This window comes from Ailuropoda melanoleuca, chromosome 16 (genome assembly GCF_002007445.2).
Source record: "Ailuropoda melanoleuca isolate Jingjing chromosome 16, ASM200744v2, whole genome shotgun sequence".
Lineage (NCBI taxonomy): Eukaryota > Metazoa > Chordata > Mammalia > Carnivora > Ursidae > Ailuropoda > Ailuropoda melanoleuca.
The window spans coordinates 11,476,113-11,503,388 of NC_048233.1; the positions used below are offsets into that span (position 1 = coordinate 11,476,113).

The 27,276-nt window shown below is 40.5% G+C and overlaps 2 protein-coding genes across 10 annotated transcripts in view; one reads left to right on the plus strand and one right to left on the minus strand.

Moving 5' to 3' along the window:
* The window catches only part of BCL2L14 (BCL2 like 14), a 51,944-nt gene extending 42,729 nt beyond the window's left edge, over nucleotides 1-9,215 (plus strand). For 6 of the 7 annotated variants that reach the window (XM_034645983.1, XM_019805510.2, XM_019805511.2 and 3 more), the window contains 4 exons: nucleotides 501-680; nucleotides 2,643-2,713; nucleotides 5,041-5,307; nucleotides 8,024-9,215. In XM_034645983.1, coding sequence (XP_034501874.1) covers nucleotides 501-680; nucleotides 2,643-2,713; nucleotides 5,041-5,307; nucleotides 8,024-8,062 — 557 coding nt within the window. In that variant the 3' untranslated portion in view covers nucleotides 8,063-9,215. The remainder of the gene's footprint in view (nucleotides 1-500; nucleotides 681-2,642; nucleotides 2,714-5,040; nucleotides 5,308-8,023) is intronic. The other variant, XM_034645985.1, reaches the window with a different exon arrangement.
* Nucleotides 9,216-20,375: 11,160 nt separating this feature from the next.
* The window catches only part of LRP6 (LDL receptor related protein 6), a 171,286-nt gene continuing 164,385 nt past the window's right edge, over nucleotides 20,376-27,276 (minus strand). The window contains exon 17 of one of the 3 annotated variants that reach the window (XM_034644777.1): nucleotides 20,376-25,761. In XM_034644777.1, coding sequence (XP_034500668.1) covers nucleotides 25,467-25,761 — 295 coding nt within the window. In that variant the 3' untranslated portion in view covers nucleotides 20,376-25,466. The remainder of the gene's footprint in view (nucleotides 25,762-27,276) is intronic. The other 2 variants (XM_034644775.1, XM_034644776.1) reach the window with 2 other exon arrangements.

Here is a 27,276-nt window from a genome sequence, read left to right on the forward strand (position 1 = left end):
TGGGCTTGAGTAATGAATATGGCCTGAGAGCAGGGATATTTCTCTTTCCTCGGTGACCAACCCCCAAAGGCTTGTCAAACAACTGAATGCCCTCCTATACACATAGGGGCCAGCTCTCTAAGATATAAAGGATGTCCAAAAAAAGAGAAAGAATAAAAATAAAAGCATAATGAGCATTCCCTCAAGCAAAGAACTAAGCACTTTCTTTTGTGTTTCTTCCCTTGCAGAGGGGAAAGGGGACCCTAATTTTGCAAGACTTCAAAAAGAGGGTGCAGAAGGGCGATTGTTTCAAGGTGGCAATCATTCCTCGGTGCACTCCGCCCCCACCCCAGCCTCTGCCAGGCAACTCCCAGGGCTTTCTGAAGAACGGCCTCCCCCCACCGCGGGCTGTTTCCTCTCCCTCCAGGCTGGCCTTTTCATTCCGGGCCACTGTGCATACCAATGAGCTAGACAAAGTTCTCTGGGAAAGGGACTCTCAGCCCCGTTTGGTCTCGTTTCAGCCGTGGACCCCAAAATTGTTTCCATTGCCCACCGCGTTGCTGAAATTGTTTATTCCTGGCCCCCGCCCGACGAGCTCCAGGCCCAGGGAGGAAGCTGCAAGTCCAAAGGGAGTTTTGTCCATCAGTTCCTCCAATTCCAGGGCCCGTGCTCCCAGCCTCGAGCCACCAGTACTAAGAAAGGTAAACGGTTCCCTTCCGCACGCTTGCGTCGGTGTAGTTCGCCAGCCCCGGGCTCTGCTGCTGAGGCATCTCTGCGGCGCTGGACCCGGGCCTGACGGCAAGTGTTGGAGGCGCTGACCTTGGCTTTGGAGACCAGCCCGTGCCCCGGGGAGTGCGCCGGCCACACTCACTGCCAGCATTGGCCCAGCTCACTGCCAAGTGCAAAGTGAAGTCTCCTCCTGAGGGAGGGAAGGAGTGGGCACGCCCCCTTGTCCCCTGAGGGCAATGCAGTGCTCAATTCAGTCACGAGGGCCATGGTCAAGGGCCAGTTTGCATGGGGTGTAGATGGCGCGTCAGCCCGGGGATCCCTACCACTGCAGGGGGCTCTTGGGAAAAAGCACCAGGTCTAGCGCGGCACCTGAAGCAGCACCGAGAGGTCGAGTGACCAGACGGGGTCAGGGGTCCGCAAAACCGGAGCAGGAGCTAGGCCCGTAGGTCCCATCGGATGGGCAGGAATTCTAGAGTCGAGGGGAGCAGAGCCAAGTGGCCCAGGAAGAGACAGCGGGTCCTACTTTCCCTCACGGACGACTGTCCCTGCTCCTGGCTCCCTTCCCCCAAACTGCAGCAGAGGCGCTGGGGCAGAGGCGGCCCCGGGGTTGGCAGTGTGCCCAGGTGCCAGGAGCTGGGGTCGGTGACTCCCGAGCCTGGAGGCAGAGTGGTGAGTCTCCCCGCATCGCGCTGCACTGTTGGGCTTAGAGTGAGCTGCCGAGGAGAGGGGGCCCCTGAGTGTCTCCACCTTATTGTGATCTCCTGGCTGGCTGGGTGACAGAAGGCCATACCCAGCACGAGGCTCGAGCTGAGGCTCTTGTCCTCTGTGCACATGAGAAATCCAGGCCATTGTTACGGCCGCTTTCCTGGAAAGAGGCAGCAGCATCAGAGAGAAGAACTCCACACGGGCGATGGAGACGCACGTTCTTGCTTCTCCCGCGTGGCCTGAGTCTCAGACTTCCCGCTTACCTTGCCTTTCTCTGGACCTTCTTGGGATGTGATGGGCTGATGACGGTCCTGGCCTCCCTTGCCCTCTTATCTGGAACAAACATGAGGACTCCGTGTCTTCAGAGACTGGGCCATAAATGAAAAGTGCCGCTGGATCAGTGACTAGCTTTTCTCTGTTTGGATTCTGTTCTGTGGCCATTTTCCTCATGGTCGGTGGCTGGCTTGTTTTGAGATAAAAAGAACCATACTCCACCTCCCCCGAATCCCACATATGCACCCCACAGCAGCTGTAGCTGTCTCTCTAGCCACCTGCCATTTGAGCCTTTGGGGTGGGAGAACTTAATCATTTTATTTATTTATACCCCACCTGGTTGTAAAGACAGCAAAGTCTACGTTGTTAGTAAGATAAAATAAATCCCGTTTGAAAGATAATATAAAATGAAAACACTAGCGGGGGAAGAAGGTGGGCTTAGGAATGAATTTAAGTCCCAAAATGCAGGCGAGGAAGACTGCACCCCCTCGTAGATGGGGGCCACAAATTTTGCTCTACACTTTCTAGCAGCACAAAGGGGGGAATATGACCAAATGGGATTTCTGGTGTCCACGGGAAAAAAGCACCCACCTGCTCAGGAGAATCCTACAAACCAGAGAGAAGGCTCTCCTAAATATCTTCAGAGATAGGATCATGAGCAGTGGAACTGACATCTTCAACAACATTTTTACAATAAATATATGATGCATTTCGTGGTGAAAAGTGGGTGCTGAAAGGAAAAAAGAAGAAGAAAGTAGGGGTCTGTAGGTGAAGGTGGCTGGAGTGGTTTGTGTCCTATCAGACAAGGCGAGGCAAGAGTTAAGTCGCTGAGAATTACAAAGCACATGTCTCCCTCAATCCCTAAGCAGGCTACACTTATTGTCCCTGGAGGAAAAAAAATTAAGATTATATTTTTTCTCCTTAAAAAAAAAATAACTGGAATTTTCCCCCGACAGATGGAGAAGACCAAATAATAGCCAGAATCGTTGAGCTGCTGAAATATTCAGGGGATCAGCTGGAGAGAGAGGTATGGAACTTCTTGACTAATGTGATTTCTCTCTGTGCCCACGCACTGGGACAGAGAATGGAATCGTACTCCAGACTGTATTCCTTTGCAAGTTCTGGTTTCCACTTAGTCCTAAATTTTATTTCCCTTGGAGTGAAAATTCTTCATGCTGGCAGCATCTCAAAAATGAATCACTTTGGAAAACATAAGTAAACCTTCTGGAGCCTCCCTGGAATTTTTGGAAATGAAAAATGTAACTTTGTTATTGCAAGAAAAGACACCAATAAATTAAAATTTGCTGAATAGAATTACAAATCTAGTTCCCCATGTAACTGATCCTTGGGGAAGTTTAGACTCTTGCATTTGCCCTGCAGTCTGGATATCAATGTCCCACGCCGGCTCCAAGGCTGGATTCCTTCCTGAAATTTCCCCAGAGAGTGGCCAGACTGTTCTCTGCTCAAGGTCTCTCTTAGCATTTTGGCCAGGGAGGCGGGTTAAGTATTACTTTGAGAACTTTGGCCTTCCTGCTGTTTGAAAGTCGAGACCCCATCATTCCGGTCGGGAAGGTGTGAGAGCGCCTTCTGGTACAGGGCCAGTGAGCAGGACCTTACTGTAGTCAGAGGGGAACCCTGTGTGGTCACCCACAGACTGTCGGGTCGTCTCTAGGGTGCATCAGTCAGGGACTGGCCTGTGGACCCATTTCCTTGTCCTACCAGGATCAGTGGGAGGAAGTCAGGCCCTATGGATCTTGTGCAGGAGGGGAAGAGCACTAACTGGCCAGCTCACCCCAGTCCTGACATGCTCAGCAGCTCCTTTCTCAGTGCATTTGTCAGGGGCGTGCCCAGTGGATGGTGCCCAGGATGGTGCCAAATGAGAACTGGAGAGAACGGGATATCAGATACAGAAGAGAGGACAGGGTATGGGTACGTCAGGTTCACAAGTAGAGGTCGAACAGGGGTGCAGAGAAGGAACATAGAACATGCCCTCCTATGTTTCTCCAGAACTCACATCAGTGGGTAGGAACTACAGGGTGATTGATTTTCTCCATTTTAGGAATGAACTTTCTAGCACTCAGGACTGCCTTGTGAAGGAATGATCTTCCTGTCACCAGAAGAATTTCAAGGGGGTGCCCGTGACCAGCCAGCAGTGCAGTGCTTGCCCTGGGAGGGACCTACTGGAATCCTGGAGGATTCTTTAGGGCTTGAAGATTCTGTGGCTCTCTCATGGCAACCTCCTTCCCGGCCTCCCTGCCGTGACTTGCATTGAGTCATGGAGGGAGGCAAGGGACAGGAGCTGACCTCCGTGGCTAGAAAGAGAGATGCTTTCCTTTTCACCCCATAAATTACCACTTTAAAAAATCTCGCTTTTCTCGATGATTCGGGGTGATACTTTACATTCTTTACGTGGAGAACATGGTTATGTCCCTGGTAGCGGACTTAGGTGGGAACACACAGAGGGTCTGACTTTGCTGTGTGGGTGCGGGTTCCCACCAGCCTGGGACAGTGGCCGTGGCAGGGCTGCTCCCTTCCTGGCTGCGGAGTGCCTGCAAAGCCGCTCATCCCTGAGAGCGTATGCAGCCTTGTCCTGCACCTCCCCGGGAGGCCAGACAGAGCCAGGGGCAACCCAAAGCGGCAAGGCTGGGATGGGCCAGGGTACCCTGCGGAAGGTGTTTCCTTCCAGCATTTGATTCTTCTGCTGTTCCTGCAAGCCCAGGCTTCCAGCCACCCACTGGGGTTTTGAATCTAGCTTCTTCAACTGGGTCACTGGCTGTCGAGGACACCTCTCCTTCTTGCTTCAGATTTATAATTCAGAGAGGCCCCCTGTGTCTCACAGAAGTTGGGGGGTGGGCTGGGCTCACGTAGAGAGCATCGCTCCACCAAAACCTTTACACGGAATCAGATGCTCCCCCAGAATATCCCTTTTAGAAACAATATTTGTTGGGGTGCCTGGGTGGCACAGCGGTTAAGCGTCTGCCTTCGGCTCAGGGCGTGATCCCAGCGTTATGGGATCGAGCTCCACATCAGGCTCCTCCGCTATGAGCCTGCTTCTTCCTCTCCCACTCCCCCTGCTTGTGTTCCCTCTCTCGCTGGCTGTCTCTATCTCTGTCGAATAAATAAATAAAATCTTTAAAAAAAAAAAAAAGAAACAATATTTGTTGAGAAGCTGCTTAGCTTTCATTCCTCAAAGACAGAGCTAGAGGATTTCCAGGGAAACACGTAGTCCTCGCGCACTGAGAAATTTCTGTATGACTAGAATTGAGGGCTTCCCACTGGGGGTTCGGGCGGCCCACTACTGGGTTAGAGTAGGGGCTGGGCCGCCCTACTGACTGCATGTCGTCTTGCACACAGCTGAAGAAGGACAGGGCTTTAAAGAACAGCCTCCAGGACCAGCTGTCCTACCCTGTTTTCAAGACCATCACGGACCACTTCTTAAGGGGTGTGGACACCAGGGGAGAATCAGAGGTCAGAGCTCGGGGCTTTAAGGCTGCTCTCGCGATAGATGTCACGGCCAAGCTCACTGCCATCGACAACCACCCCATGAACAGGGTGCTGGGGTTTGGAACCAAGTACCTGAAGGACAACTTCTCGCCCTGGGTCCAGCAGCAGGGTGGATGGGTAAGTGCATCCTAGTTCAAAATGAATCTTCCCAGAACTCAGAGGAGGTGGAATGGAAATTATGGGGTGTTTTTCTTCATTTTTTGTTGTTTTAAGTGAAGGGAGCATATCTTTGAAGCGGCTCTCGTGGTTTAGAACAGTTGAGTGGCAAGAGACATATCCCAGTGATGGGAACATGTTTTTGGTGATTATTTTCATCATCAATAAATATTTACTGGGCTCCCAAAGGGTCCATGGGGTATGTGTTGGAAAAGAGGCCCTGGTCAGATAGGACAGGAAATGAAGAGATGGGGAGATAGAAAATGTTTAGATAGATACAATTTCTGTTTTCACAATTTGTGCAGGCAGCGGAAGTCTGGCAGTGAGACAAGGAGAGGAAAACAGTTCCTTATTCTCTCAGATGCTGACAGGCAGAGAGAGATACAGCGCTCATGATATCTGGTCATGGCTGCTTGGACCCAGCCGTTCTGACAGGGACATTTTGATACAAACCAAAAAGGAAACAGTTAAATTTGTACCTGTTTGGTTTTTTTTTTTTAAATAAAGTTTACTTATTTTTTTATTTATTTAGTGATTTCTGCACCCAATCTGGGGCTCAGACACAACCTCAAGATCTAAGAGTCACAAGGTCTTCTCACTGAGCCAGCCAGGCGCCCCAAATTTGTGCCTGTTTCTAATTCCTTGCTATCGGGCAAAACAGACAGCCTCACCCCCAGCCTCAGACTCAACCTCTCCCCCTGTCCTTTATCCGCATTCCTTGAGATTTCCTCCAAGCTGCAATGCTCAGATGGCCTCATAAGGTTAACCTCTTCAAATGACTTTAGTCACATCCCTTTAACCTCAATAGACTCAGGGCATTTTCGTATGTTCAGACCCTTCCTTGGAAGGACAGGCCGTTGTCCCACATTATCCTTAGTCCTCTTTCCACCAGAATGGTCCAAGGGTAGCAGGTTTGAGTCTGCCCTATGCCTGGCCCAGCACGGCCCTGCGGCCTCCAAACAGGCTTGGTCTCCTAGCCACCAGAAGGAAAGTACAGCTGATCTTGCTAAGGGGCTGAAGTGCCCACCGTGGCCCTCAGTGGCTTCCGGTTGAGCTTACCTAGTCTTCTGTTCCTTCCTGTTTTCCACATTTGCACCAGATGTGGTAGCCTTAAGTGGCTGATCCGAACAACTAAGGCTCTCAAGTATTCTAAACGAAAGCTGCCTTAACTCATGCTAAAAGAGGGATAGATTCTTTGACATTATTTTGGCTTTAACTGTTCTTTCTTCCAGGACCCCCTCCACTCTAGCTTAAGGGCCTCATCAGCCTCTGACCTCTTATAACGCTTCGTGTCTGCACTATAATTATATACAGGAAAGAACCACCCTTGTTGGCCTTATGGGTCTGTTTTTCCAAAGAGATTGTGAGTATCGACTGGACTCACAGGCCAGGGCTCAAAAATCGATTTAGATAGTGAATGCAGCTGAAATGCCAAAAATGTTCTAAAAAAAGGCTACACCAAAAGCACAAACAACAAAAGAAAAAATAAATTGGGCTATAACAAAATTAAACATTTTTCTGCTTCAAAGGGCACTACCAAGAAAGTGAAAAGACAATCCACAGAATGGGAAAAAATATGTTCAAATTACATATCTGATAAGGAACTTGTATTCAGAATATGTAATAAACTCTTACAACTCAACAATAAAAAGACAAAACCCAATTTTTAAACTAGGCAGTGGATTTGAATAGACATTTCTCCAAAGAAGATACACGAATGGCCAGTAAGCACATGAAGAGATGCTCGCTTTACATCGTCATTTCAACATGAAGTGAATGCAAATCAAAACCACAATGAGGGGCGCCTGGGGGGCTCAGGTGGTTAAGCGTCCGACTCTTGATCTCAGCTCAGGTCTTGATCTCAGGGTCATGAGTTCAAAGCCCCATGTTGGGCTCCACACTGGACTGGACCTGTGCTCAGTGTCCATGAATAGGAAAGAAAGATGATGCTGGGTGGCAAGCATCTAGGGACTTCCATTGGCCCCAGGTATTCTGGTGGCTCTCCAGGGTATGTCCTTATGGTTGTGGGGAAGGAAGAAAAGATTCCTATGCACAAGTTTTCCAGGGTTCCTGACTCTCTCAGTATTCCGAATTTCATGCAAGTGCATCTAATCTTCCCAACTAAACTGCAAATCTGAGGGCAGGCTTAAGTATTTTACGCCTGTTCCTTCTATATACATCGTAGCCAGCACTCCTAGCATAATGAATCAATCAAATGAATAGCAACTGTATCTAAAAAGCATGCTAAACAAGCTACCATGAGATTTTAATTCACTCCTTGGCCATTTTTCCTCATTGTAAAGCACCATTCAAATAGTCACTCTATGGTCCTGCAACCTCACCCATTTTACAGCACTTTGTAAGGAGAGGTTTGCAACTTCCATAGTCCTCAACCTTTCAGCATCTACTCTTTTGAATGTTAAATACAGCATCAAAGCCTTTTCCCATCTAGCTGTTTAGCCCTGGATGTGTAACATAAGCCTGTAGCATATGTTTTCCTTTCAGAATACCTGGGACATTGGTCATCTTTCCAAACCCTCCCCCAAACCCTATCATAGTCTCTGAACCCTGGGTCATGCCTGGGACAAGAGAGTAGAGTTCCCAGGTATATGTTTTCAGCTCAACCGTGAATCAAACTGGGAATGTTATGAGCCTATTTCTCTTGTTTCCCCTCTAGGAAAAAGTACTTGGAATATCACATGAAGAGGTAGACTGATGCATCAGAAGAGGTGTCATCTGGAATACTCATTATCCAATTGGGATTCTGTGTACATTGGTCTCAGCATAGAATGTGGGAGAAAATACAAATGCGCAAGGCCAAGGGAGCATTGAAGTTTCCCAAATCGTTGTTCCTGTGAATCCAGAGGCTTCAGGAGAGGCCTTGTCTGTCTCCAGCTCATAGAATGTAGTAACGTGGCCTGTGATATCCATGTTTCTCAGGTCCTCCACTGAATGTGGGAGGAAATCTAGGAAGACAAGTGGTAATTTTCCTTTCAAATGTTCAGAACAGAAACTGTCATCTTGCTTCTGTTGGCCACTGTAGGGAAATTTTGTTACAGACATTTGCTGATTCCATGAGGGCAAAATGATAAATCGTGCACGTGCTTACTCTTTGGTTTCTAGTACTGTTTGTTTTTAAACTACTTTTGGGATGGCCCAATAATGGCATTGTTTCAATGCCTACCTTTAGGAAGATGTTGCTGTTCATGGTGGTAGACATAGTTCAAAGAGACTGGAGTTCGCTGCTGTACCTACTAGTTTGGGGAAATACAGCCATATCTGCCTTTTGACTCCGTTCCCTAGAAATATTCTTTGGCAGTTTGAAAACTTGCATTTGGCAGAAAATAATTACTCCTACCACCCTTCACAGTCTCAGTGACCCCTCTATTTCTCAAGGTCTCTGAAACTTTCTTTGTTATTTTTTTGTGGTAGTGTAATAATTTGTTACTGGTGAAATAAATATGTGGAAAGACCACTGTCAAAAGAGTATCTTGTCGTTAAAATAAGTAAAAAGTTATAGTACTAAGATCTCTGTGAGGATCAAATGAGTTAATTGATAAAAAGCGCTTACAACAGTGCTTGGTATTGAGTGCTGAGCATTCACTTTTGTTCAATATTGTGTGCTGCCCTCAGCTAAGACGAACATTTCCTCTCAGAGCAGTCACTGATTGTTTTTCTGAAATTAATACTGTTCAGAATGAGGTCTTACAGTAAGTGAAATATGTTCCACAATTATTTCACAATTATTTAAAACAACAATTATTAAAAAAAAAACAATTTAAAAAATACTGTCAAATTATAATCTTAAAAATTTCTGGATCTGTTGCACCCAGGATGTAGCCTGATGTAAAACAGGTGTTTAATAAACCTTTGATGAACAAATACATGGATGATTTAATCAGACATACTTTGAGCTTCATTAGAAAACAGGACCTATCTAATATCCCATGCTTCACTACTCTACGCATTTTAATTAAAATGAGTTATTCTCTTTTGCTTCCTGCCACCTCCCCCCACCCACACACAGAAAATCATAAATATTAGGGATAAAGGAGTTTCCTTTTACAGAGGGAGACACAGGAGACTGCCTCTTCTCCCATGTTGATCCAACCATTCCACACTATTTGCAGTTTCCTAAATGTATCATGCAACCTTGTACCTCTAAGCATTCATAACAGTATTTTCTCCACATGGCGTGTCCTTGCCTCCCAGTCCCCTTTCCCCTTATTTCCACTAATTCAATTAATTCTGGCCCATCTTTCCAAATTCACTCCTTCATTTCCTCCAGGAAACATTTGCTAACCCTCCCTTGGCTGCCATAGGCCTACATTTGGATGACTTTCTTCAAAAGGATGCTCCATAACACATTGTTTATAGACATTATACTCAATACATTGTGCCATAAGAACCAGTCTTTGGCACTGAATTATAAACTTTTGTAAACAAGTATTATGTCCAATTTAACTTTGTCTATCTAATGCCTGGCACAATTTTAATGTACACCTGCAAAATTATATACCCTAGCCTCACTGCTATAACCTGTAAATCATTGAGATTGGAGTATGGCCCAAGATATGTGTCCTTCTAACAAACTCTTTCCAAATGTTCCAGTATTATCTGCAGCTTCTAGCCAGGATGAAGTAATAGTAACTGAGTTTAATCTCCTGCTTAAAACACTGGAAAAAAAAAAACCCAGACAAAATATATATGAAAGAATAGTCTTCAGTTTTTAAGACATTGTGCATCAGGTAATGAAGGACTGGTCGCTGAGAAATGAGAAATAAAGTGACCCCTGTGATTGCCCTAGAGTACTGCAGATAGCGTTTCCTGGCTGTGCTGGAGGGAGGGGAACCCACATAGGGCTCAGCAGTCTTCCAGAGTAGAGGAGATAGAGCCTTGGAGTCCAGGAAGGCCAGGGCGCTCAAGTCTGCAGGGCAAGTAATGGACAGAAGAGAATGGCACACAAAGCTCCAGAGATTTACAGACAGATGCCCTCAAGTTTTCAGATGAATACGGATCAGCACAAGCATGTGAAGAAGTTATTGAGGGGAACACTCTAAGGTTCACACAGGGCTGGGAGTAGTCCCTATTTCCACTAGCCAGAATGGAAAAAAATCTCAAAATTTGCATGGCAAATAAAATACCCGGAAGAATTTTGCCTCAGTAGTGGGAAAAAACAAGCTCTAGATTGAACGTGCTTCTGGTTCTGCCCAACAAAGATGAAGAGCCAGAACCAAAAGGACTAAGCTGTGATCATGTAACTTAGCTGTATTCCAGAACAAACTCAATACTCTTTATAGGATCACAGAAGTATCCAACACTCAACAAGGTAACATTCATAATCTCTGACACCCAATAACAAATTACAAGGTATGTAAAGAAGTGGGAAAATGAGACCTATAATGAGGAAAATCAAGAAAAACCACCCCAGAAATGATACAACTGATATAATTATTAAACAAGTACATTTAAACTACTGTAACTATATTCCATATATTCAATAAGCTGGAGGAAAGACTGAGCATGTGAAGAACACATAGAAATTATACATATGACTCAAATCAGAAGAAATCTATAACTCTGAGAGGAAAAATACACGGGATTGAATTAACAGCAATGAGACGTTGTACAAGAATAGATAAGTAAACTTAAAGACATAGCAATAGATCCAAAATAAAACACAGAAATAAGACTGCAGAGAAAACATTACCAGAGCAACAGTGAATTGTGAGATTACTTTTACTGGCCTAATTTAGGTATAATTGGAGTGATGACTTTCAAAATTTGATGAAAACTACACACCCACAGAACCAAAAAAAGTCAATGAATACCAAGCACACACACCAAAACAATGTAGAAAACTACACATCATAAGGCGCATCACAAACTGCTCAAAACCAGTGATAAAGAAAAAATACTTAAGAATCCAGAGAAGGGGGCACCTGGGTGGCTCAGTCTATTAAGCATCTGCGTTCAGCTCAGTTCAGGATCTTGGGGTCCTGGGATCAAACTCCACTTCGGGCTTCTCCTCTGCCCCTGCCCATCCCTCATTCACTCACTTTCTTTCTGTCTTAAATAAATAAATAAAATCTTAAAATTTTTTAAAAAAGAAGCCAGAGAAAAAGATACATTACATACAGAAAAACTGAAATAAACACAGCAAACTTTTCTTGGGAAATGATATAAGACAGAGGAAAGTAGAGTAACATCTTCAAAATAGCAGAGAGAAAAAACCGTGAACACGGAATTCTATACCCAACAAAAAGATGTTTAAAAAAAAAGTGAGGGGCGCCTGGGTGGCACAGCGGTTAAGCGTCTGCCTTTGGCTCAGGGCGTGATCCCGGTGTTATGGGATCGAGCCCCACATCAGGCTCTTCTGCTATGAGCCTGCTTCTTCCTCTCCCACTCCCCCTGCTTGTGTTCCCTCTCTCGCTGGCTGTCTCTGTCTCTGTCAAATAAATAAATAAAATCTTTAAAAAAAAAAAAGATGAAATACTTTGTGAGATGGTCAAAAGCTAAAAACTACTCACAAGTAGATTTGAACTACAAAAAATGTTAAAGGGAGTCCTTTAAGCAGAAGGAAAGTTATACCAAATAGAAAACTTACCTACAGAAGAGAAAGAGCACTGAAAATGATAAATATGTGAGTGAATATAAAACTCTGTTTCTTATTTAAATCTCTTATTTAAAAGATAATGGATCATTTAAAGGAAAAATAATAACAATGTATTGCTGTGCTTATAACATACGCAGAATACAAAATATAACAATAATAGTACAGAGGCTGGGAAGAGAGAGATGAAGGTATAATTATACTTTGTAAGTTTCCATACTATACATGAAGTGTATAATTTTACTCGAAAGTAGACTAGTAAGTTAAAAATGTATGCTATAAATCTAAAAAACCACTGAAATGTATACATACACCTACATAGTCACATTAAGATTTATAGCTAGTAAACCAACAAAGGTGATAAAATGGAATCATAAAAAAATACTTACTCCAAAAATAAAGCAGAAAAGGAGGAAAAGGGGAACAAAGACAGACAAGACAAAAAGAAAACAGATAGCAGGTTGTATCTTAAATCAAACCATAACAATAGTCATGGTAAATGAAGATGGTTTAAATATCCCAACTAAAAGGCAGAGCTTACTGGGTTAGGTTTAAAAAGCCAGACCAGCTATATGTAGTCTACAAAAAAAAAACAAAACAAAACAAAACAAAAACCACTTTAAAGACATGATTATGTTAAACGCAAAAGGATGAAAAAAGGATGGAGTGGCTATGTTAACATCAGCCAAGCAGATTTCAGACCAAAGAATATTAATATTATTGTCACTTAAAAATAATAAAGGTCAATTCATCAAGAGGACATAACAATTCGAACATTTATGCATCTTCCAGTGTGTTTTCTTCCACACCACCAGGAATTCTCTGACACCAGCTGGTTATCCTACAATTCAGCTCAATTCAACCATCTACCCAGAGATTATGTCAGATCCCACATGTTAAGGGCTTCGTCCCATGAGACTGGCTCCCCAAAACACAGTCTTTAGACATCATCCAGTCTTCCAACCAATAGGCTATATCAGAAGTTCCCATGACCTCCTCCCTGGGTTCAATTAATTTGCTAGAACAGCTAACAGAACTCAGGGAAACATTCTACTAACTAGTTTACTGCTCTATTATAAAAGGATATAACTCTAGGGCACCTCTCCCCCTCCCCCTGCTTGTGCTCTCTCTCAAATAAATAAATAAAATCTTAAAAAAAAAAAAGATATAACTTAGGAACCCCCAATTGGAAGAGATGCATAGGGCAAGGTATGGGGAAAGGAGCGTAAAGCTTCCATGCCCTGAGTATGCCACTCTCCCAGTACCTACATGTGCTCACCAGCCTGGACACTCTCCCAACCTCATCGTTTTGGGTTTTTATGGAGGCTTCATTACATTGGCATGATTAATTAAATCATCAGCTATTGCCAATTGATTCAACCTCTGGCCCTCTCCCTCCCCAGAGTCAGGGGGTGGGACTGAAAGTTCCACCCCCTCAGTTCACATGGTTGGTTCCTTTGACAACCCATCCATAGGTTACCTAGGGACTTTTCAAAAGTTGCCTCATTAACATAACAATAAACACCTTCATTGCTCTCATCACTTAGGAAATCCCAAGAGTTTTATTAGTTGTGCCAGGAGGGAGCAGGGACAAACACCAAATACAAGTTTCTTATTATAAATCATAGTATCACAATCTAATAACAGCTTCAAATTACACAAAGCAAAAACTGAGAGAACTGCAGGGAACATACTCAAATTCACAATCATGGAGATTTCAATGCCTCTCAGTAATCGATAGAACAAGGAGAGAGAAAATCAGTAAAGATACTGTAGCCTTCAGTGCTGCTAACCCACTAGACCTAACTGACATCACAGAGCATTAAAACCAACAATAGTAGAAAATACATCTTTTTCAGATGCATACAGAACATTTGCAAACTATATTCTGGGCCATAAAACAAATGTCAGTAAATTTAAAAGGATTCACATGATACAAAGAATGTTTGCTGATCAAGTGATAGTAAATTATAAATTGGTAACAGAAAGATATCTAGATAATCCCTCAAATGTTTAAAAATTAAATAACCCATGTCTAAATCACCCATGGATTAAAGAGGAAATTTGAACTTAAAAAAAATGAAAGAGGGGCACCTGGGTGGCACAGAGGTTAAGCTTCTGCCTTCGGCTCAGGGCGTGATCCCGGCGTTCTGGGATCGAGCCCCACATCAGGCTCCTCTGCTATGAGCCTGCTTCTTCCTCTCCCACTCCCCCTGCTTGTGTTCCCTCTCTCGCTGGCTGTCTCTATCTCTGTCAAATAAATAAAAAATCTTAAAAAAAAAAAGATTAAAAAAAATGAAAGCATAGCATATCAGAATTTATGAAAGGAACTTAAATACTTAGGGGGGTACTTAGTACTTAAGGGGAAATGTATAGCACTGAACACCTACATTAAAAGGAGTGGTCATTAATTGATGACTTCAGCTTGTACTTTAAACTAGAAAAGGAAATGCAGAGTAGGCATAAAAAAGGAAATAGGGGGGGGAAGGAAATAACAGGAATCAAAGAAATAGAAAAGAGAAAAATAGGGAAAAGCAATGAAATCAAAAGATGGTTTGTTGAGCAGATCAATACAATCTCCAGCCTGACCAATCAGGAGAAAAGGCACAAATTACAAAGGAATGAGAGAGAGAACATTACTATGGGTTCTACAGGTACTAAAAGGCTAAGAAGAGAATATTTATGCCCAAATTCAACAACTTAGATGAAATCGGCAAACTTCTTTTTTTTTTTTTTTTTAAGATTTTCTTTATTTATTTGAGAGAGAGAGAGCATGAGCAGTGGGGAGGGGCAGAGGCAGAGGGAGAGGGAGAAGCAGGCTCCCCGCTGAGCAGGGAGCCCGATGTGGGACTCCATCCCAGGACCCTGGAATCATGACCTGAGCAGAAGGCAGATGCTTAACTGACTGAGCCACCCAGCTGCCTGAAATGGACAATTTTTTAAAAGACAAACTACCAAAGCTCACTCAGGAAAAATAGAATGTAAAATTTTACATTTCCAAAATGGAAAACATTTTAGCAGTTCCTTTAAAAGTTAAACATCTATCATATGATCCAACCATTTCACTCGTAGGAATTTATTCAAAAGAAATAAATTTGGTCTAAAACTTGTACCAAATGTAACTATATTTGTGAAAGCCCTTAATGGGAAATAAAAACAGTTGAATGGATGAACAAATGTGGCATATCCAGACAATGGGATACTATTCAATTAAAAAAAAATAAGGAATGAACTATTGGTATATGCTGTAACATGGATATGAATCTCTAAGTTAAAGAAGCTAAACAAAGCACACACTATAAATTTGTTTATATAAAATTCTAGAAAATGCAATTAATTTATTGTGACAGAAAACAGGTCATTGATTGCCTGGAAATGGAGGGATAGAAAAAAGGAATTAAAAAGAGGCATGAGCATTTTGGGGTGATAGAACTGTCCATTACCTTGTCTTATTATTTTGTGGGTGTATACAACACAAAATTAATTACTGTATACTTCAAATACATGCAGTTTATTGTATGTTGATTATACCTCAATAAAGCTGTCATATATTTTTTTTAAGTGAAGGCAAAATGAAAACATTTTGGACAATCAAAAGCACAGTTTGTCATGATCAGATCAACACTGTAAGATATGCCAAAGGAAATTTCTTCAGCCTGAAGGAAAATTATACCAGAAACCCAGATCTATAAAGGAAATGAAGAACACCAAAAAATAATAACTATATGGGTAAGTAAAAATATTTTTCTCATGTTTAAATTTTTTTAAAAGATAATTTAAAAAAAGAAAATAAGTAAATTTTTAAAGATAATTGATTAAAGCAAAAACAATGTATCTTAATATAACATGCAGAACATGTATGACAATAAAACACAAAAGACTGGAAGGGAGAAATAGACTGTTGTAAGGTTTTTATATTATAGGCAAAGTGGTGTATTATTTCAAATAGACTATAGCAAGTTAAAGATGCATACTGTAAATCATACAGCAATGACTACATCTGAGCATAGCTAGTAAGTCAATAGCAAAAACAAACTGGAATCCTAAAAGATACACAATTCAAAAGAAGGCCAGAGAAGAGAAAAAAGAGGGAACAGATGGGACAAAAAGAAAATATCAAGATGGCAGACAAAAATCCAATTGTAGCAATAATTGCATTAAATGGAAATGGCTCAATACTGCAATTAAAAGGCAGAAACAGTATTGATAAAATGAAGACCCAACTATACTCTATGTTTTATGTCTAAACATGAAAGTGAGATAGGTTAAAATTAAAAGAATAGAAAAATAAATGCCAAACTAGTAAGAAAGCTGGAATGGGTACATTAATATCAAAGTGGACTTCAAGTCAAGGACTATGGCAGTAAAGAGGGACATTACATAATAAGAAAAGGGTGAATTATTAAGAAGACAACAATCCTAAATCATGCAGAGCTCAAAATGAAGCAAAAGTGACAAAACTAAAAGGGGGAAATAGACAAGTCCACAATTAAGGTTGATTTCAACACTCTTTTCCCAGTAATTGATAGAACAGAACAAGAAAATCAGCGAAGATCTAGAAGACTTGAACAACAGTATAAACCAAACTGATCTAATCAAGCACTTTTTATTGAACACTGTATCCAACAACTGCAGAATACTATTGTTAAATAACAAAAATTCAAGTAAATTTTAAACATCTAATTGGCTTTTATTGAACAATTCATGAATTGGCAGCATCCCATCTAGGAAGCAGAGGATAGCTCCAAAGGGCTACAGAAAAGGAAGGGTTTTTAAAGGCAGGACAAAGAAATCGTAAACAGGAAAAAGGATTATTTCGGGTGAGGTCACCTTCCTTTGGGGAACAAAAGAATCTTATTAGGTGGATTGCTTCATCTTCCTTTGGGGAACGGGGGAGCCCATGTGACAGATAACCTTATTGGTGCTGACCAGAAAATTCCTGACAGGTTAAGACTACATTTCTGGGAGAGGTTGAAATGGCAATTAAGTTAAGTATTACACCCTGGTTTGTTGATGTGGCCTAGCAAAAATGACTCCATTCTCAGCCTGTGATTTTTTCTTTTTAACACTACTCAAGTGCCCATAAAACATTCACTATGATGGACCACAGTCTGGCCCGTAAAAACAAGTCTCAATAAATTCTAGAGTTAAACTCATACAGAATACTTATGACCATTATGGAGCTAAATGTGAAAATAACAAAATGATATCTGGAAAATCCCCAAATATTTAGAAATTACACACACTTTTATGTAACCCATGGTTCAAAGAAGAAATCACAAGTGAAATTAGAAAATGTTTTAACTGAATGATAATGAAAACATCAAAATTTGTGGGATGCAGCTAAAGCATGCTTAGAGGGAAACATATAGTTTTAAATGCTTTTATCATAAAAGGAAGGTGTAAGATCAGTGGCTTAAGCTTTCATCCTAAGCAACTAGCAAATTTAATCCAAATAAGTAAAAGGAAGGAAATAATCAGCAGAAAACAATGAAAGAGAAAATGGCCATAGAATAGAGAAGAATAAATTAGAACAAGAGCTGATTTTTCAAAAAAAAAAAAAAAAAGATCAATAATAGACATACCTTCAGTTTGACTGACCAAGACACAGATTACCAATGTCAGAAATGAAAACAGACATTGAATGGATAAGAGACACACTTTATGCCAATAAACTGAAACTTAGAGGAAATGGACAAACTCCTCAAAGACATAAAAGATGAAAATTGACATAATAGAAAATATAAATAGCTCCAGATCTAAATTGAGTTCTTACTTAAAAACCTTGTCATGAAACACATCTGCACCTAAGAATCACAGCATTGCATAAAACTTGAGGCCTCCTAATCCTTTCCTTCCCAAGGAACCCCCCAAGAAAAAAGGACTCTAATTACAGGACAAAACACAGAAGTCTTCAAGGCCATGAAATTGGGTAATGGTAGGGGGGGAGCTTTTGGTAGGATGATCAGAAGTCAAAAAGCTCTTAAATAATCTTTTGTCTGCCATACAGCTAGTGTATGATGGGCCTCACACTGTCTCTTGTGAGAGGTATAAATTACTTTGGAATGCAGAGCAAGACTAGAGAAGGGGCCAAGAGAGAAGGACTCCTCCAATAGACATCTGGACAGAATAGGATACTTCACAGGTGTTTGGCCTCCAGCGGACTCTACCTTGTAATACTATTCATTGCCTAGAATGCCTTAGGTACAAGCAGCTCTCTGGAACAGGTAGTGGAACTGGCCAATTAAAGAGTCAAGGTTCAGAAAACTCTATTAGAGCCTAATACCAACAAATACTGAGAGATTCAATGAGTTCAGACATGCCTTGGCAGTTAATTAAAATGAAACAGAGATTAGAATCTCAATCTCAATTTAGTGTCCTTTTCCCTCCACCTACTGCCAACTGCCTCTGATCAAAATTTTGGACTGGAGTTTTTCATACTCAAACTGGGCATTTCCTGTCAAGCGTGGGTATTAATCAGTTCATTATTGAGGAAAAAAAGGGGGGGTCACTTAGCATAGTACCTGGTGCACAGTAAATGCAGGGCAATCTTAGCAAAATTACGCCTTATTTTTGGCCTCTTAATTGGGAAAGATTAGCTTTATATGGTGATTAATGATTAATTTACAAATACTAATCTTGGGTAGATAATTTGCAGCGTGGCGGTAGTGGCGGTGATATGGAGACTGCATGGGAACAGCAATCTGAGTACAGTGTAGGAAAAGGAAAAATATCTTCTAAGTTCTTGAGTCGGATCCCTGTGACATAAGAAAGCAACAAGAGAAATGCACACAAATATATTAATAGAAATTTTACATGACACAGGAGCCCTTATAAGGAAATGAAGACCGAATGAGATGGTTAAACCTGTTTTATGCTAGCTTTGATGAAAACTGGAAAGTCATGGAAAGATATGCTAGAACAGAGTATGGGCTGTGTGTAACACACTGGGGCCAACTCAGCAAGGCCGGTTTGCTCAGAGTCCTCTTCTGTGTCCCTTTGTCTTTGGAGGTAAGGATGCTCCTTTCCTGAGTACAGGGACGGCCTTCTCACATTAGGGTTTGTGACCTGCTTCAGGGGAACGTCAGACAGTTCTTCTTGCACACGCCATTTCTCAAATTCTTTCAGCTTAAAATATACACTATGCTAAGGTGCCATATTATGGGGTATCATGTCCTGAACCCCATCAACAGTCATTTACCCTTTATTTTCAATTTACAGAAATACTCATGCAAAAAGACTGTATAAACTCAGCAGAAAACCCACCTGCAGAAAAGGACCCAAAATTTGCACTGTCCTTCCCATTCTTGAGCCTGCCTTTAATCAGGCAAACCAAAACCATGGTTCTGCCCACAGCACAACTTGTCATTTTTGTTTTCCAGAAGAAAGAATGGGAGGGTCAGCAAAGAAGTCAAGGTGAGTTCACTTACTCAAGAGCATCTGCTAAGAAAAGAACTTTACACTAAGATTTGTTCCATCTAACCTAATGCCAAATAATAAAGCTTCCTGTCAAACCAGCAAACTTTGACTCAAGCAGGGATCTAGTGGTTTTGAGTTCTCATTGGTTCTTTAATCCCTCTCCGGAAAGAGTATTGTAGGGGAGGAAAATAATGTTCTATCTTTCTAAGTTCTTAGCTGAGACCCTTGTAATAAAAAACAGATTAACAAGAGAAAACAAATTTATTAACGTGTACACCTTATGTACGCATGGGAGATACTGAGAAACTCCCCAAAATGGCTTAGAATTCAGGCTTAAATATCATATTAATAGGAAAAGGGGAGGGATGATGTAGACATCTCAGGGAAGAGTGATTTTTAGGAAAGATGAATGGGCCCTCAGAAGAGCAGGTGGGAAGTGGGACAGTTGTGGCAAAGTTCATCTGGCTGTTTTTTCTAGTCTCTTCTAAGAATCAATTTTCCCTGGTTGATGAAACTCTCAGGGAGGGGATTTATGATTTATGACAAGTGTGTTCCTTGTAGAGGATCTGTCTTCAGGCAGATAAGGGGAGCTCAAAGAAAGCGTCTATCTGTATTTGCTGTTTTTAAGGTGCCTACCCGACTCAAAACAATCAAGATGCCCAAGTGGCATCTTTTGAGGTGGTATATTCTGCTACCCTCAGTATCATGGCGTCCTGGGCTCTACCCCTGGGGGAGCAATGTTCATTTTTAAAGCTAATCTGAAGGGGGAGGTTCGGCGTCCACAGCCTGGCTCCTTCCAGGAATTGAGCGAAAACCACGGCAGGACGCACAAAATGTTTTCCTTATTCTCTATTCCCAATACAGGTATGGCCGAACACTGAACTATGCAACAGGCCTTCTCAAACCTCTCTTCCAAGGTTGTATTTTATTTGAAATGCAAACAATAAAGGTGGGTTTTGTTACCTCTGAAACACAAGTCACAGCAAAGCACAATCCGCTGTTTTAATACCTTGCTAAAAAGAAATGACACTTTTATTTTCCACTGTTTTATTATAAAAATCAACATTTCATTTGTTACAACTCAGCTTATTGTAATAATCAAAAGGGAATTTATACAAGGTATTTTTATACAGTTTACAATTAAAGCACTTATTTTACAAAAAGGGGGAAGTGAATAGTGGACAAGGGCTGACCAAATGTTGGCCATTAAAATATAAATACATCCTTGCAAAGCACCATCGTACCAAAGTCCATGAACAAGAAACACCAGCTGACTTTAAGACAATAACAAAGATTAAAGCTTAAGAAAAAATTTAAAAACACAAAGGATAAACATCTGAAAGCAGCACCAGATCCTTCACTTGCAAATAAGGCTAGTCCAGCTTAAGCTTCTTGGTATCCTCTTAACTCTTTTCAAATTTTCCTACTAACCCCAGATATTTAATTTAATGTAAAATTAGATTTATTCACTTTCTTTTCTTTTTAAATTCATATTTAGGTATACCTATCTAGATAGACCTATATATATATATTTATATCCCTGCCCTGCTTATATTTGTTTAAAAAAATGGACAGTTAGGCATAAGCAAAAGCACATTGTCTCTAAATCTTTGGTGTAAACTTTTCGGTAAACCCTAAGTAATGGTGAAAATCTACAAGTTAGTTTTTGTTAGGTCTATATTTTGAGTACAAGAAATCACATAGTTTATAGTTGTATCTGTAAACTCATGAGGATTTTTTCCAGCAATAAACTTAATAATAGCTTAAGGATGCCTTATGAGAAAGAAAAACTGAGTAAAATTTACCCGGCCTGAGGGAGGGTGAAGTAGTAAGAATATTAGATCTTACTAACCACCCCCTTCTAACTCAGGTGCAGGCTTAGTTTGAAGAGATGCAGAAGCAAGTCCAACGGAAATGTCCTGAGTATACGGATTCACAAAGCTCCTAATTTAAAAATTTTAAACTATAAATGTAAAATGTTATCCCCTAAAACTGAAAATTTCCAAAGCCAAAATTTGGGACTATTATGAAATGATGCCATCCCAGAAGTCAGAACCACACATATGCTACCAGTACTTTCTGAAATCATCTGTTATTTCTCTTGGCTCATTTTAGGCTTCGGATAAAGAAAGGAATACCAAATAAAATTAAACTTGAGTTTAAGAATTCTGAGAACATGTTTTAAACAACACTTGATTATAAACTTATGACTCAGTCCCTGTCTACACTTAGTGTATAGTCTCATTTGTGGATGCCCACACATTGGTTGGCCAACTGATATTCACATACTCATAGCCACACTCCAAACATACTATGTATGTCATTATACAGACTTAAGCTTATTAAAAGCTTGGGATATGAAAAGCCCAAGACTTTTGTTTCTCAATTTTGTTAGATGTGTAATGGTAACCAATACGTAGCTCTTATGGCATGCAAATCAATGAAGTGGCAAGTTTCCCCTGCAAGAGAAAAAGCAATTTTAAAAACTACGTTTCTAGGAATCGAATCTAGGCACAGGACTCCACTAGCACAACTATCACAGAGAAGCAGGAGTCTTATTATGATGGCTGGTATCAGGTTACATAAACATACAAAGATGCATGAATAGGCTAGGTAAGCCACAGCTACTAACTGGGCTCGAAGTATTCTTCATTAATAGGCGTTGATGGCAAAACAAAAAGATTTTACCCCAAACTTAATCGCTACCTAATGCAGATGGTGGTTATTTTTATATATTATCAAAGTTGGAATTGGCCTTATATAAATTACTGACTTTAGAGTATTTTAAAATGATGAACAAATACAATCCTCAATTCATGCTAAAATTTTACTGCTCAAAAGCCCTGCCCCCAAATTATTGGCCTGTTAGATGAAAATGTACTGTAAAGTCTTCATTTCTAAATATATATCATCCCTTTAGAACAGCTGTTCTCAAGGGTCATATATCACAAAGTATTTTATATTAAAATTAAAATCATTAAAATAACTCTTAGTTTTCTGCTAGACAGACAGCATCTCACGTATGCTACTACAGAAGAGGGGCAGCAGGCGTCAAAGGCATAATAAAATTTCATGAAAGAAAAATTAATACTGAGAAATTCTATCCCTTAACTCTGCTTTTTCTTGTGACTATGCCATTATCTGATTTAAGCACCAAAATTCCTTGGCCACTGTTCAGAAGACCAGGGCTCTGAAGGAGGCAAGTTCAAAATTATAAAAGTTCCGAGTTAGAAAGACCACCTCAGTGAAGCCTAGTCTACTATACAGGGCAGAAAGGGTACGCTGTGCTAGAGCTCATTTCTCAGATAATTTTTTTTAAATTTTTTTTATTATGTTAGTAACCATACAGTACATCCCTGGCATTTCTCAGATAATTTTAATCACACCAGTAAACAGGCATACTGTAAGACATATGTTCAAAATTAAATACCTTAGTATTTAAGGAATCTAATAACACTTTATTCCTTTTTACCTCATGGATAATGAATATAGCAATACACCAGATTCCAAACCCTTTTCCACTTTTTCCCCTGATTTGTGCTCATGTTTATTTTTTACTTTCAGTTTTTCCAATTAAATCTCATGTTTAATACTCAAGAGAGTTTACCTAAGCTTAACTGTCCATGTAACCTGAGGGCCAATCTTTCCTGAATTTTGATAATTCTCTCATTTAAAGGTACCCTCCCCAAAATAATAAGAATCCATCTCAACTACCCCAGAAAGAGGATTCTGAGATTAAGCGGAACTGCCTTCAAATAATTTCAAACAAATTGGCACACAAATCAGTATTTTGCAAGAAGAGGCCATTGCCATCGCAGTACAAGCACTTGGACTGAGATATAACAAGGCAATATTCTTCTTAATTCGTTATAGTGCAAGTTTCCACATGGGAAGCCCACCGGATAAAGATGCACATTAAAAAATGTAAACATATAGAATTCTCAAATTCTAATTGATACCCAGTTATTGCTAACCTTTCCATCTTCATTTAAGCATCAAAGGCCCTCGTGTCACAGAATGCAACTCCAGGGTCCATTCTGTTAGACTGTGAGCACTTTGTCCACCAACAGGAAGAGTTAATGCTTGTTTGACTGAAATGCAAGACACTGATGGATCACCATTTATATGCAAAATCAAGTGCACCTGATTCATATAAGGTGTCCCCAACAATATACGCATTATTCTGAAACCACATTTTTTTCTCTTTAACAAGTTTCCTTAGGTATTTTTAATTGCTTAAAAAGTTACTTCACCCCTGCCAAAATTCTAAATCTTTTCTTCCATTGTTTTCTCTCGGGCCCTAAAAATCCAGAGAGGTCTCAGCAAGACAGAATTTAAAAAGAAAAAAAAAAAAGCATTCTGTAACTAACTGACCAACAATTGTTAAAGCAAAAAACATTAGTGTAAAAACACATTCAGTTTTGGCAGAGAAGTGCTGGAAAAGCAGGAAACTAACTTGTGGCAAGGTGGCAGAGCAGTGCTAGAATCATCCCACACGTCAGCCCGAAGAGCTGAAGATACAGCAGCCCAAGGACCACGCAGGTCAGGCAGATGACGTAAGAGCCTTCCATTATTCCCCTCCACCCAAGTTCTGACAGCTGAGAAGTTATTAGTTGGCCTTCTCATTTAATCCATATTGGTAAATTTGTTAAATCATCTTAATCCATAATGGAATAAGAGAGAACACACACAAATATATAAAAGGTGAGTATAAGAATAATTTGTGGATAATTTGAAAACAATCTAACATTCACATTGGGTAACAGGAAGATATTAAACTCACGTCACACATTAAGAGGTATGTATGTAGACATCATTCTGAGAAAAATTGGCCTAAAGAACATGAAAATGTCATAAACAGTTAATAAAGGGAAAATCTAATGATAACAAAAAATTCTCTTTTTAAATAGATTGTCTCTAACCGGAACATATTTAAATGTTTTACTAGGAAAAATATATATATATAAATGATTTCATATTGTGTAATTATATGCTGAAAGTACTGCAAGGATATATGATTAATTTACAACAAAAACATAATGGTTAAATTTGTAATTCTTAAACATTGCCTATATGTGTTGTAAAAAGAGATTTTAATGAGCATTAAAACATTCTTGGAAGAGGAGCAATAATATGTCTAACCTTTGATCATTATGCAAAAACAGCAGTCAAACTGAAGAGCTAAGCCTACAGAGGAATGGAGCTAGTAGAAATATTAAAGTGAAACCTTAATTTAGAAAATTCCATTTAATCAATCCTCAGATAAAAAGCTGTGAATAAATCATGGTATCTTGGCAAAATGGCCTACAAAGCTGCTGGGGGAGGAAGCAAGGTAAAAACACCTAGAGAAAAAATTAATTCTTTTGACAGAGGTTGTGGGTTCTAAGGTAGGGACAGAAGACTTGCACACGCAAAGAGCCCCACACCATCTCACTGGAAGCGGATCTCCTACAACAGCAACACCCAGAAGGGATTTTTATAAATACCTATTTTCCTCACTAAAATAATTGGATTCCTAGAGAAAACAAAGCCCTTTGTCCAAAGTTAGTTTTAATTCCTTTTTTTAAATTCCTTTTGTGATTTCTTAAACTTGTTGGCCCTCAAATATTAGTTAACATGAAGGCTATTTGGCTACTTCCAAGTATCTCTGGTTTGCTGCTCTGAGATGGACTTACATTTTTCTTCTTCTTCTTCTCTCTCTCTCTTTTTTTTTTTTTTGGTATCAATAAAGCCCAGACATTCCTGGTCAGTGATGCCTTTATTATTCCTGTTTCCTTTGTACTCAGTCACTTCACTGGGTTTAAGGCATGCTTTGTGTATTTAGTTTGCAAAAATAAAACTTTTAGTACAAATTTATTTTTTATACAAATTTTTATGGCACAAGCAGCAAATCTGCTGTTTTAAGAAAATATATAAATATCCTTTTCTTCTGTACAAATATCTCCAGTATTCCCTACCCATTTATAATTTTTAACTGTACATGGTCTGCCTCATCTTTCTCTAATAGCTCCCTCCCCCCCTCCAGGTCTCAACCAAATTTGTATTTACATTTTTGCATTGGAGGCAGTCAGAGGAGGAGGGCCCCTCCTCAGGAGGAGTCTGTACAGGGAGAGGGCGGTGGTGGGTAGAGGTGATGAGAGTAGCTCCTCTCTGTGTATGGAGAAGGTGGGCAGCTTTCATAGTTCTCTTCTGCTGACAGGTATTGGCTTCGGGGTGTGGGAGGTGGGGGCACAGGCTCTGAGTCATAGTTCAAGTCACTAGTGTAGCCCTTGGCTGTTGCCACTGAGGTCATTCTCCGGCTGGGAGCATAGTCACTGTCACAAACATCTGTGCTGCAGGGTGTGGTAGGGGGTGCAAAGTGCCGGTAGCTGTACGGCCTGTAGCTGGTATGGGGGAAATCAAGAGAAGCAGACACTTAGTTTTACAGAAAAGCAGTGGTCCCTATCAGTATACAGAAGTATTAGATGTAAACTTCACTCAAGATAACACACTACTACAATTTAAATTTATACAGACCAGGAGGCAATTTGCAATGGTCAATTAAAGGAGGAAGATAGCATGTATTTCATATTTGCAAATAAAATGTGACTAGAGGCATTTAAAAATTGATAGAATGGCAATGCAGAGGTAAACTCAACCTAGCCTCTTGATGTGCTCTTAGACCTTGAAGTTAACCCGTATCACTGAATAACAAAGAACTATTCAAATACTTAATGATCATCTCTGGAAAATCTGTTATACATTTTGCATTTAGTCTACCTGTGGACAGACAGACCTCACCAATTTCTGCTCTTCCACAGTCTGTGAGAAGAATGGGTCTTCACATATTTGATCCTACTCAATCATGTTAGTATTCCTTTAACATTCTTTAACTGCTCTATAATTTACCTAATGAATAATTTAATGATGTCTGAAGACTTCATTCTCTCTTTAAAACAAATATTGTGCAAGCCATGCTGAATTTTGGTAGACAGCGAAAGGGGCGTATCTATCCCATTACTGTTACTATCAGCAAAGAGAAAGTGCTGTGGTTTGGGGGAAAGAGTTTTGATCCCCTGTGTACAGACAAGCATACTGTCCTAACAACAAAATGATCAATTCTAAGTATCCATGTAAGACCAGTGTATTTTCTAATATGTATTTCAGAGACCTAATTTATTTCTTATACTTGTTGTTCTACCTTTTCAAATAATCTACGGTTGTTAATCAAGTCTGCGGCACGGCTAACTAATAAAAAAGGAACTGAGAAGACATGAACACACTAATGAAAAGAAGAGCTAAAAGTGCTAGCCTTTCTAGCCTTTCTACTTCTCTCCATAACCTCATATACCACTTATATTCCAAACATCGTAAAGTTGGTCTTATTTCATATTCATCCCAGTCAAGGTTTCTTCATATGCTTTGTCATCGAAGTGACTACAATAGAGGGGCAGGACCATGCGTAACACTGAAGTAAACAATCCATGAGAGACCCAGTGCTACAGAGCTCCACGGGATACTATCCCAAATATAAACCATTTGCTATCACCAGGGTTTGCTTCAAAAGAAATGGCTGCCAAAAGACTAGAAGTTACATGACCTGCTGAGCAGGTTCTCAAGCGTTTTTACTACCAATATTGACATGATGTCATAATACTTTTTAGGTTTTATCTTTCTGTCCAATCAGGCAAACTGAGTCTTGGTGAAATTTCTTGGCTCAACATTTAAAACATTTTCATGGCGGGGGGACCCAGTTAAGAGAAAAGGAAATAAAATTAGCAAAATTCTTTTATTCTTTTATGTTCCAGGCTGGACAAAAATCTCAACAAATGATGAAAAGTGTGACTCAGAAGAAAGAAACTGGGCTTAATTTGAGACTTGGGAAATGGTCAAATAAGAAATGTTTTTGATGCAATTAT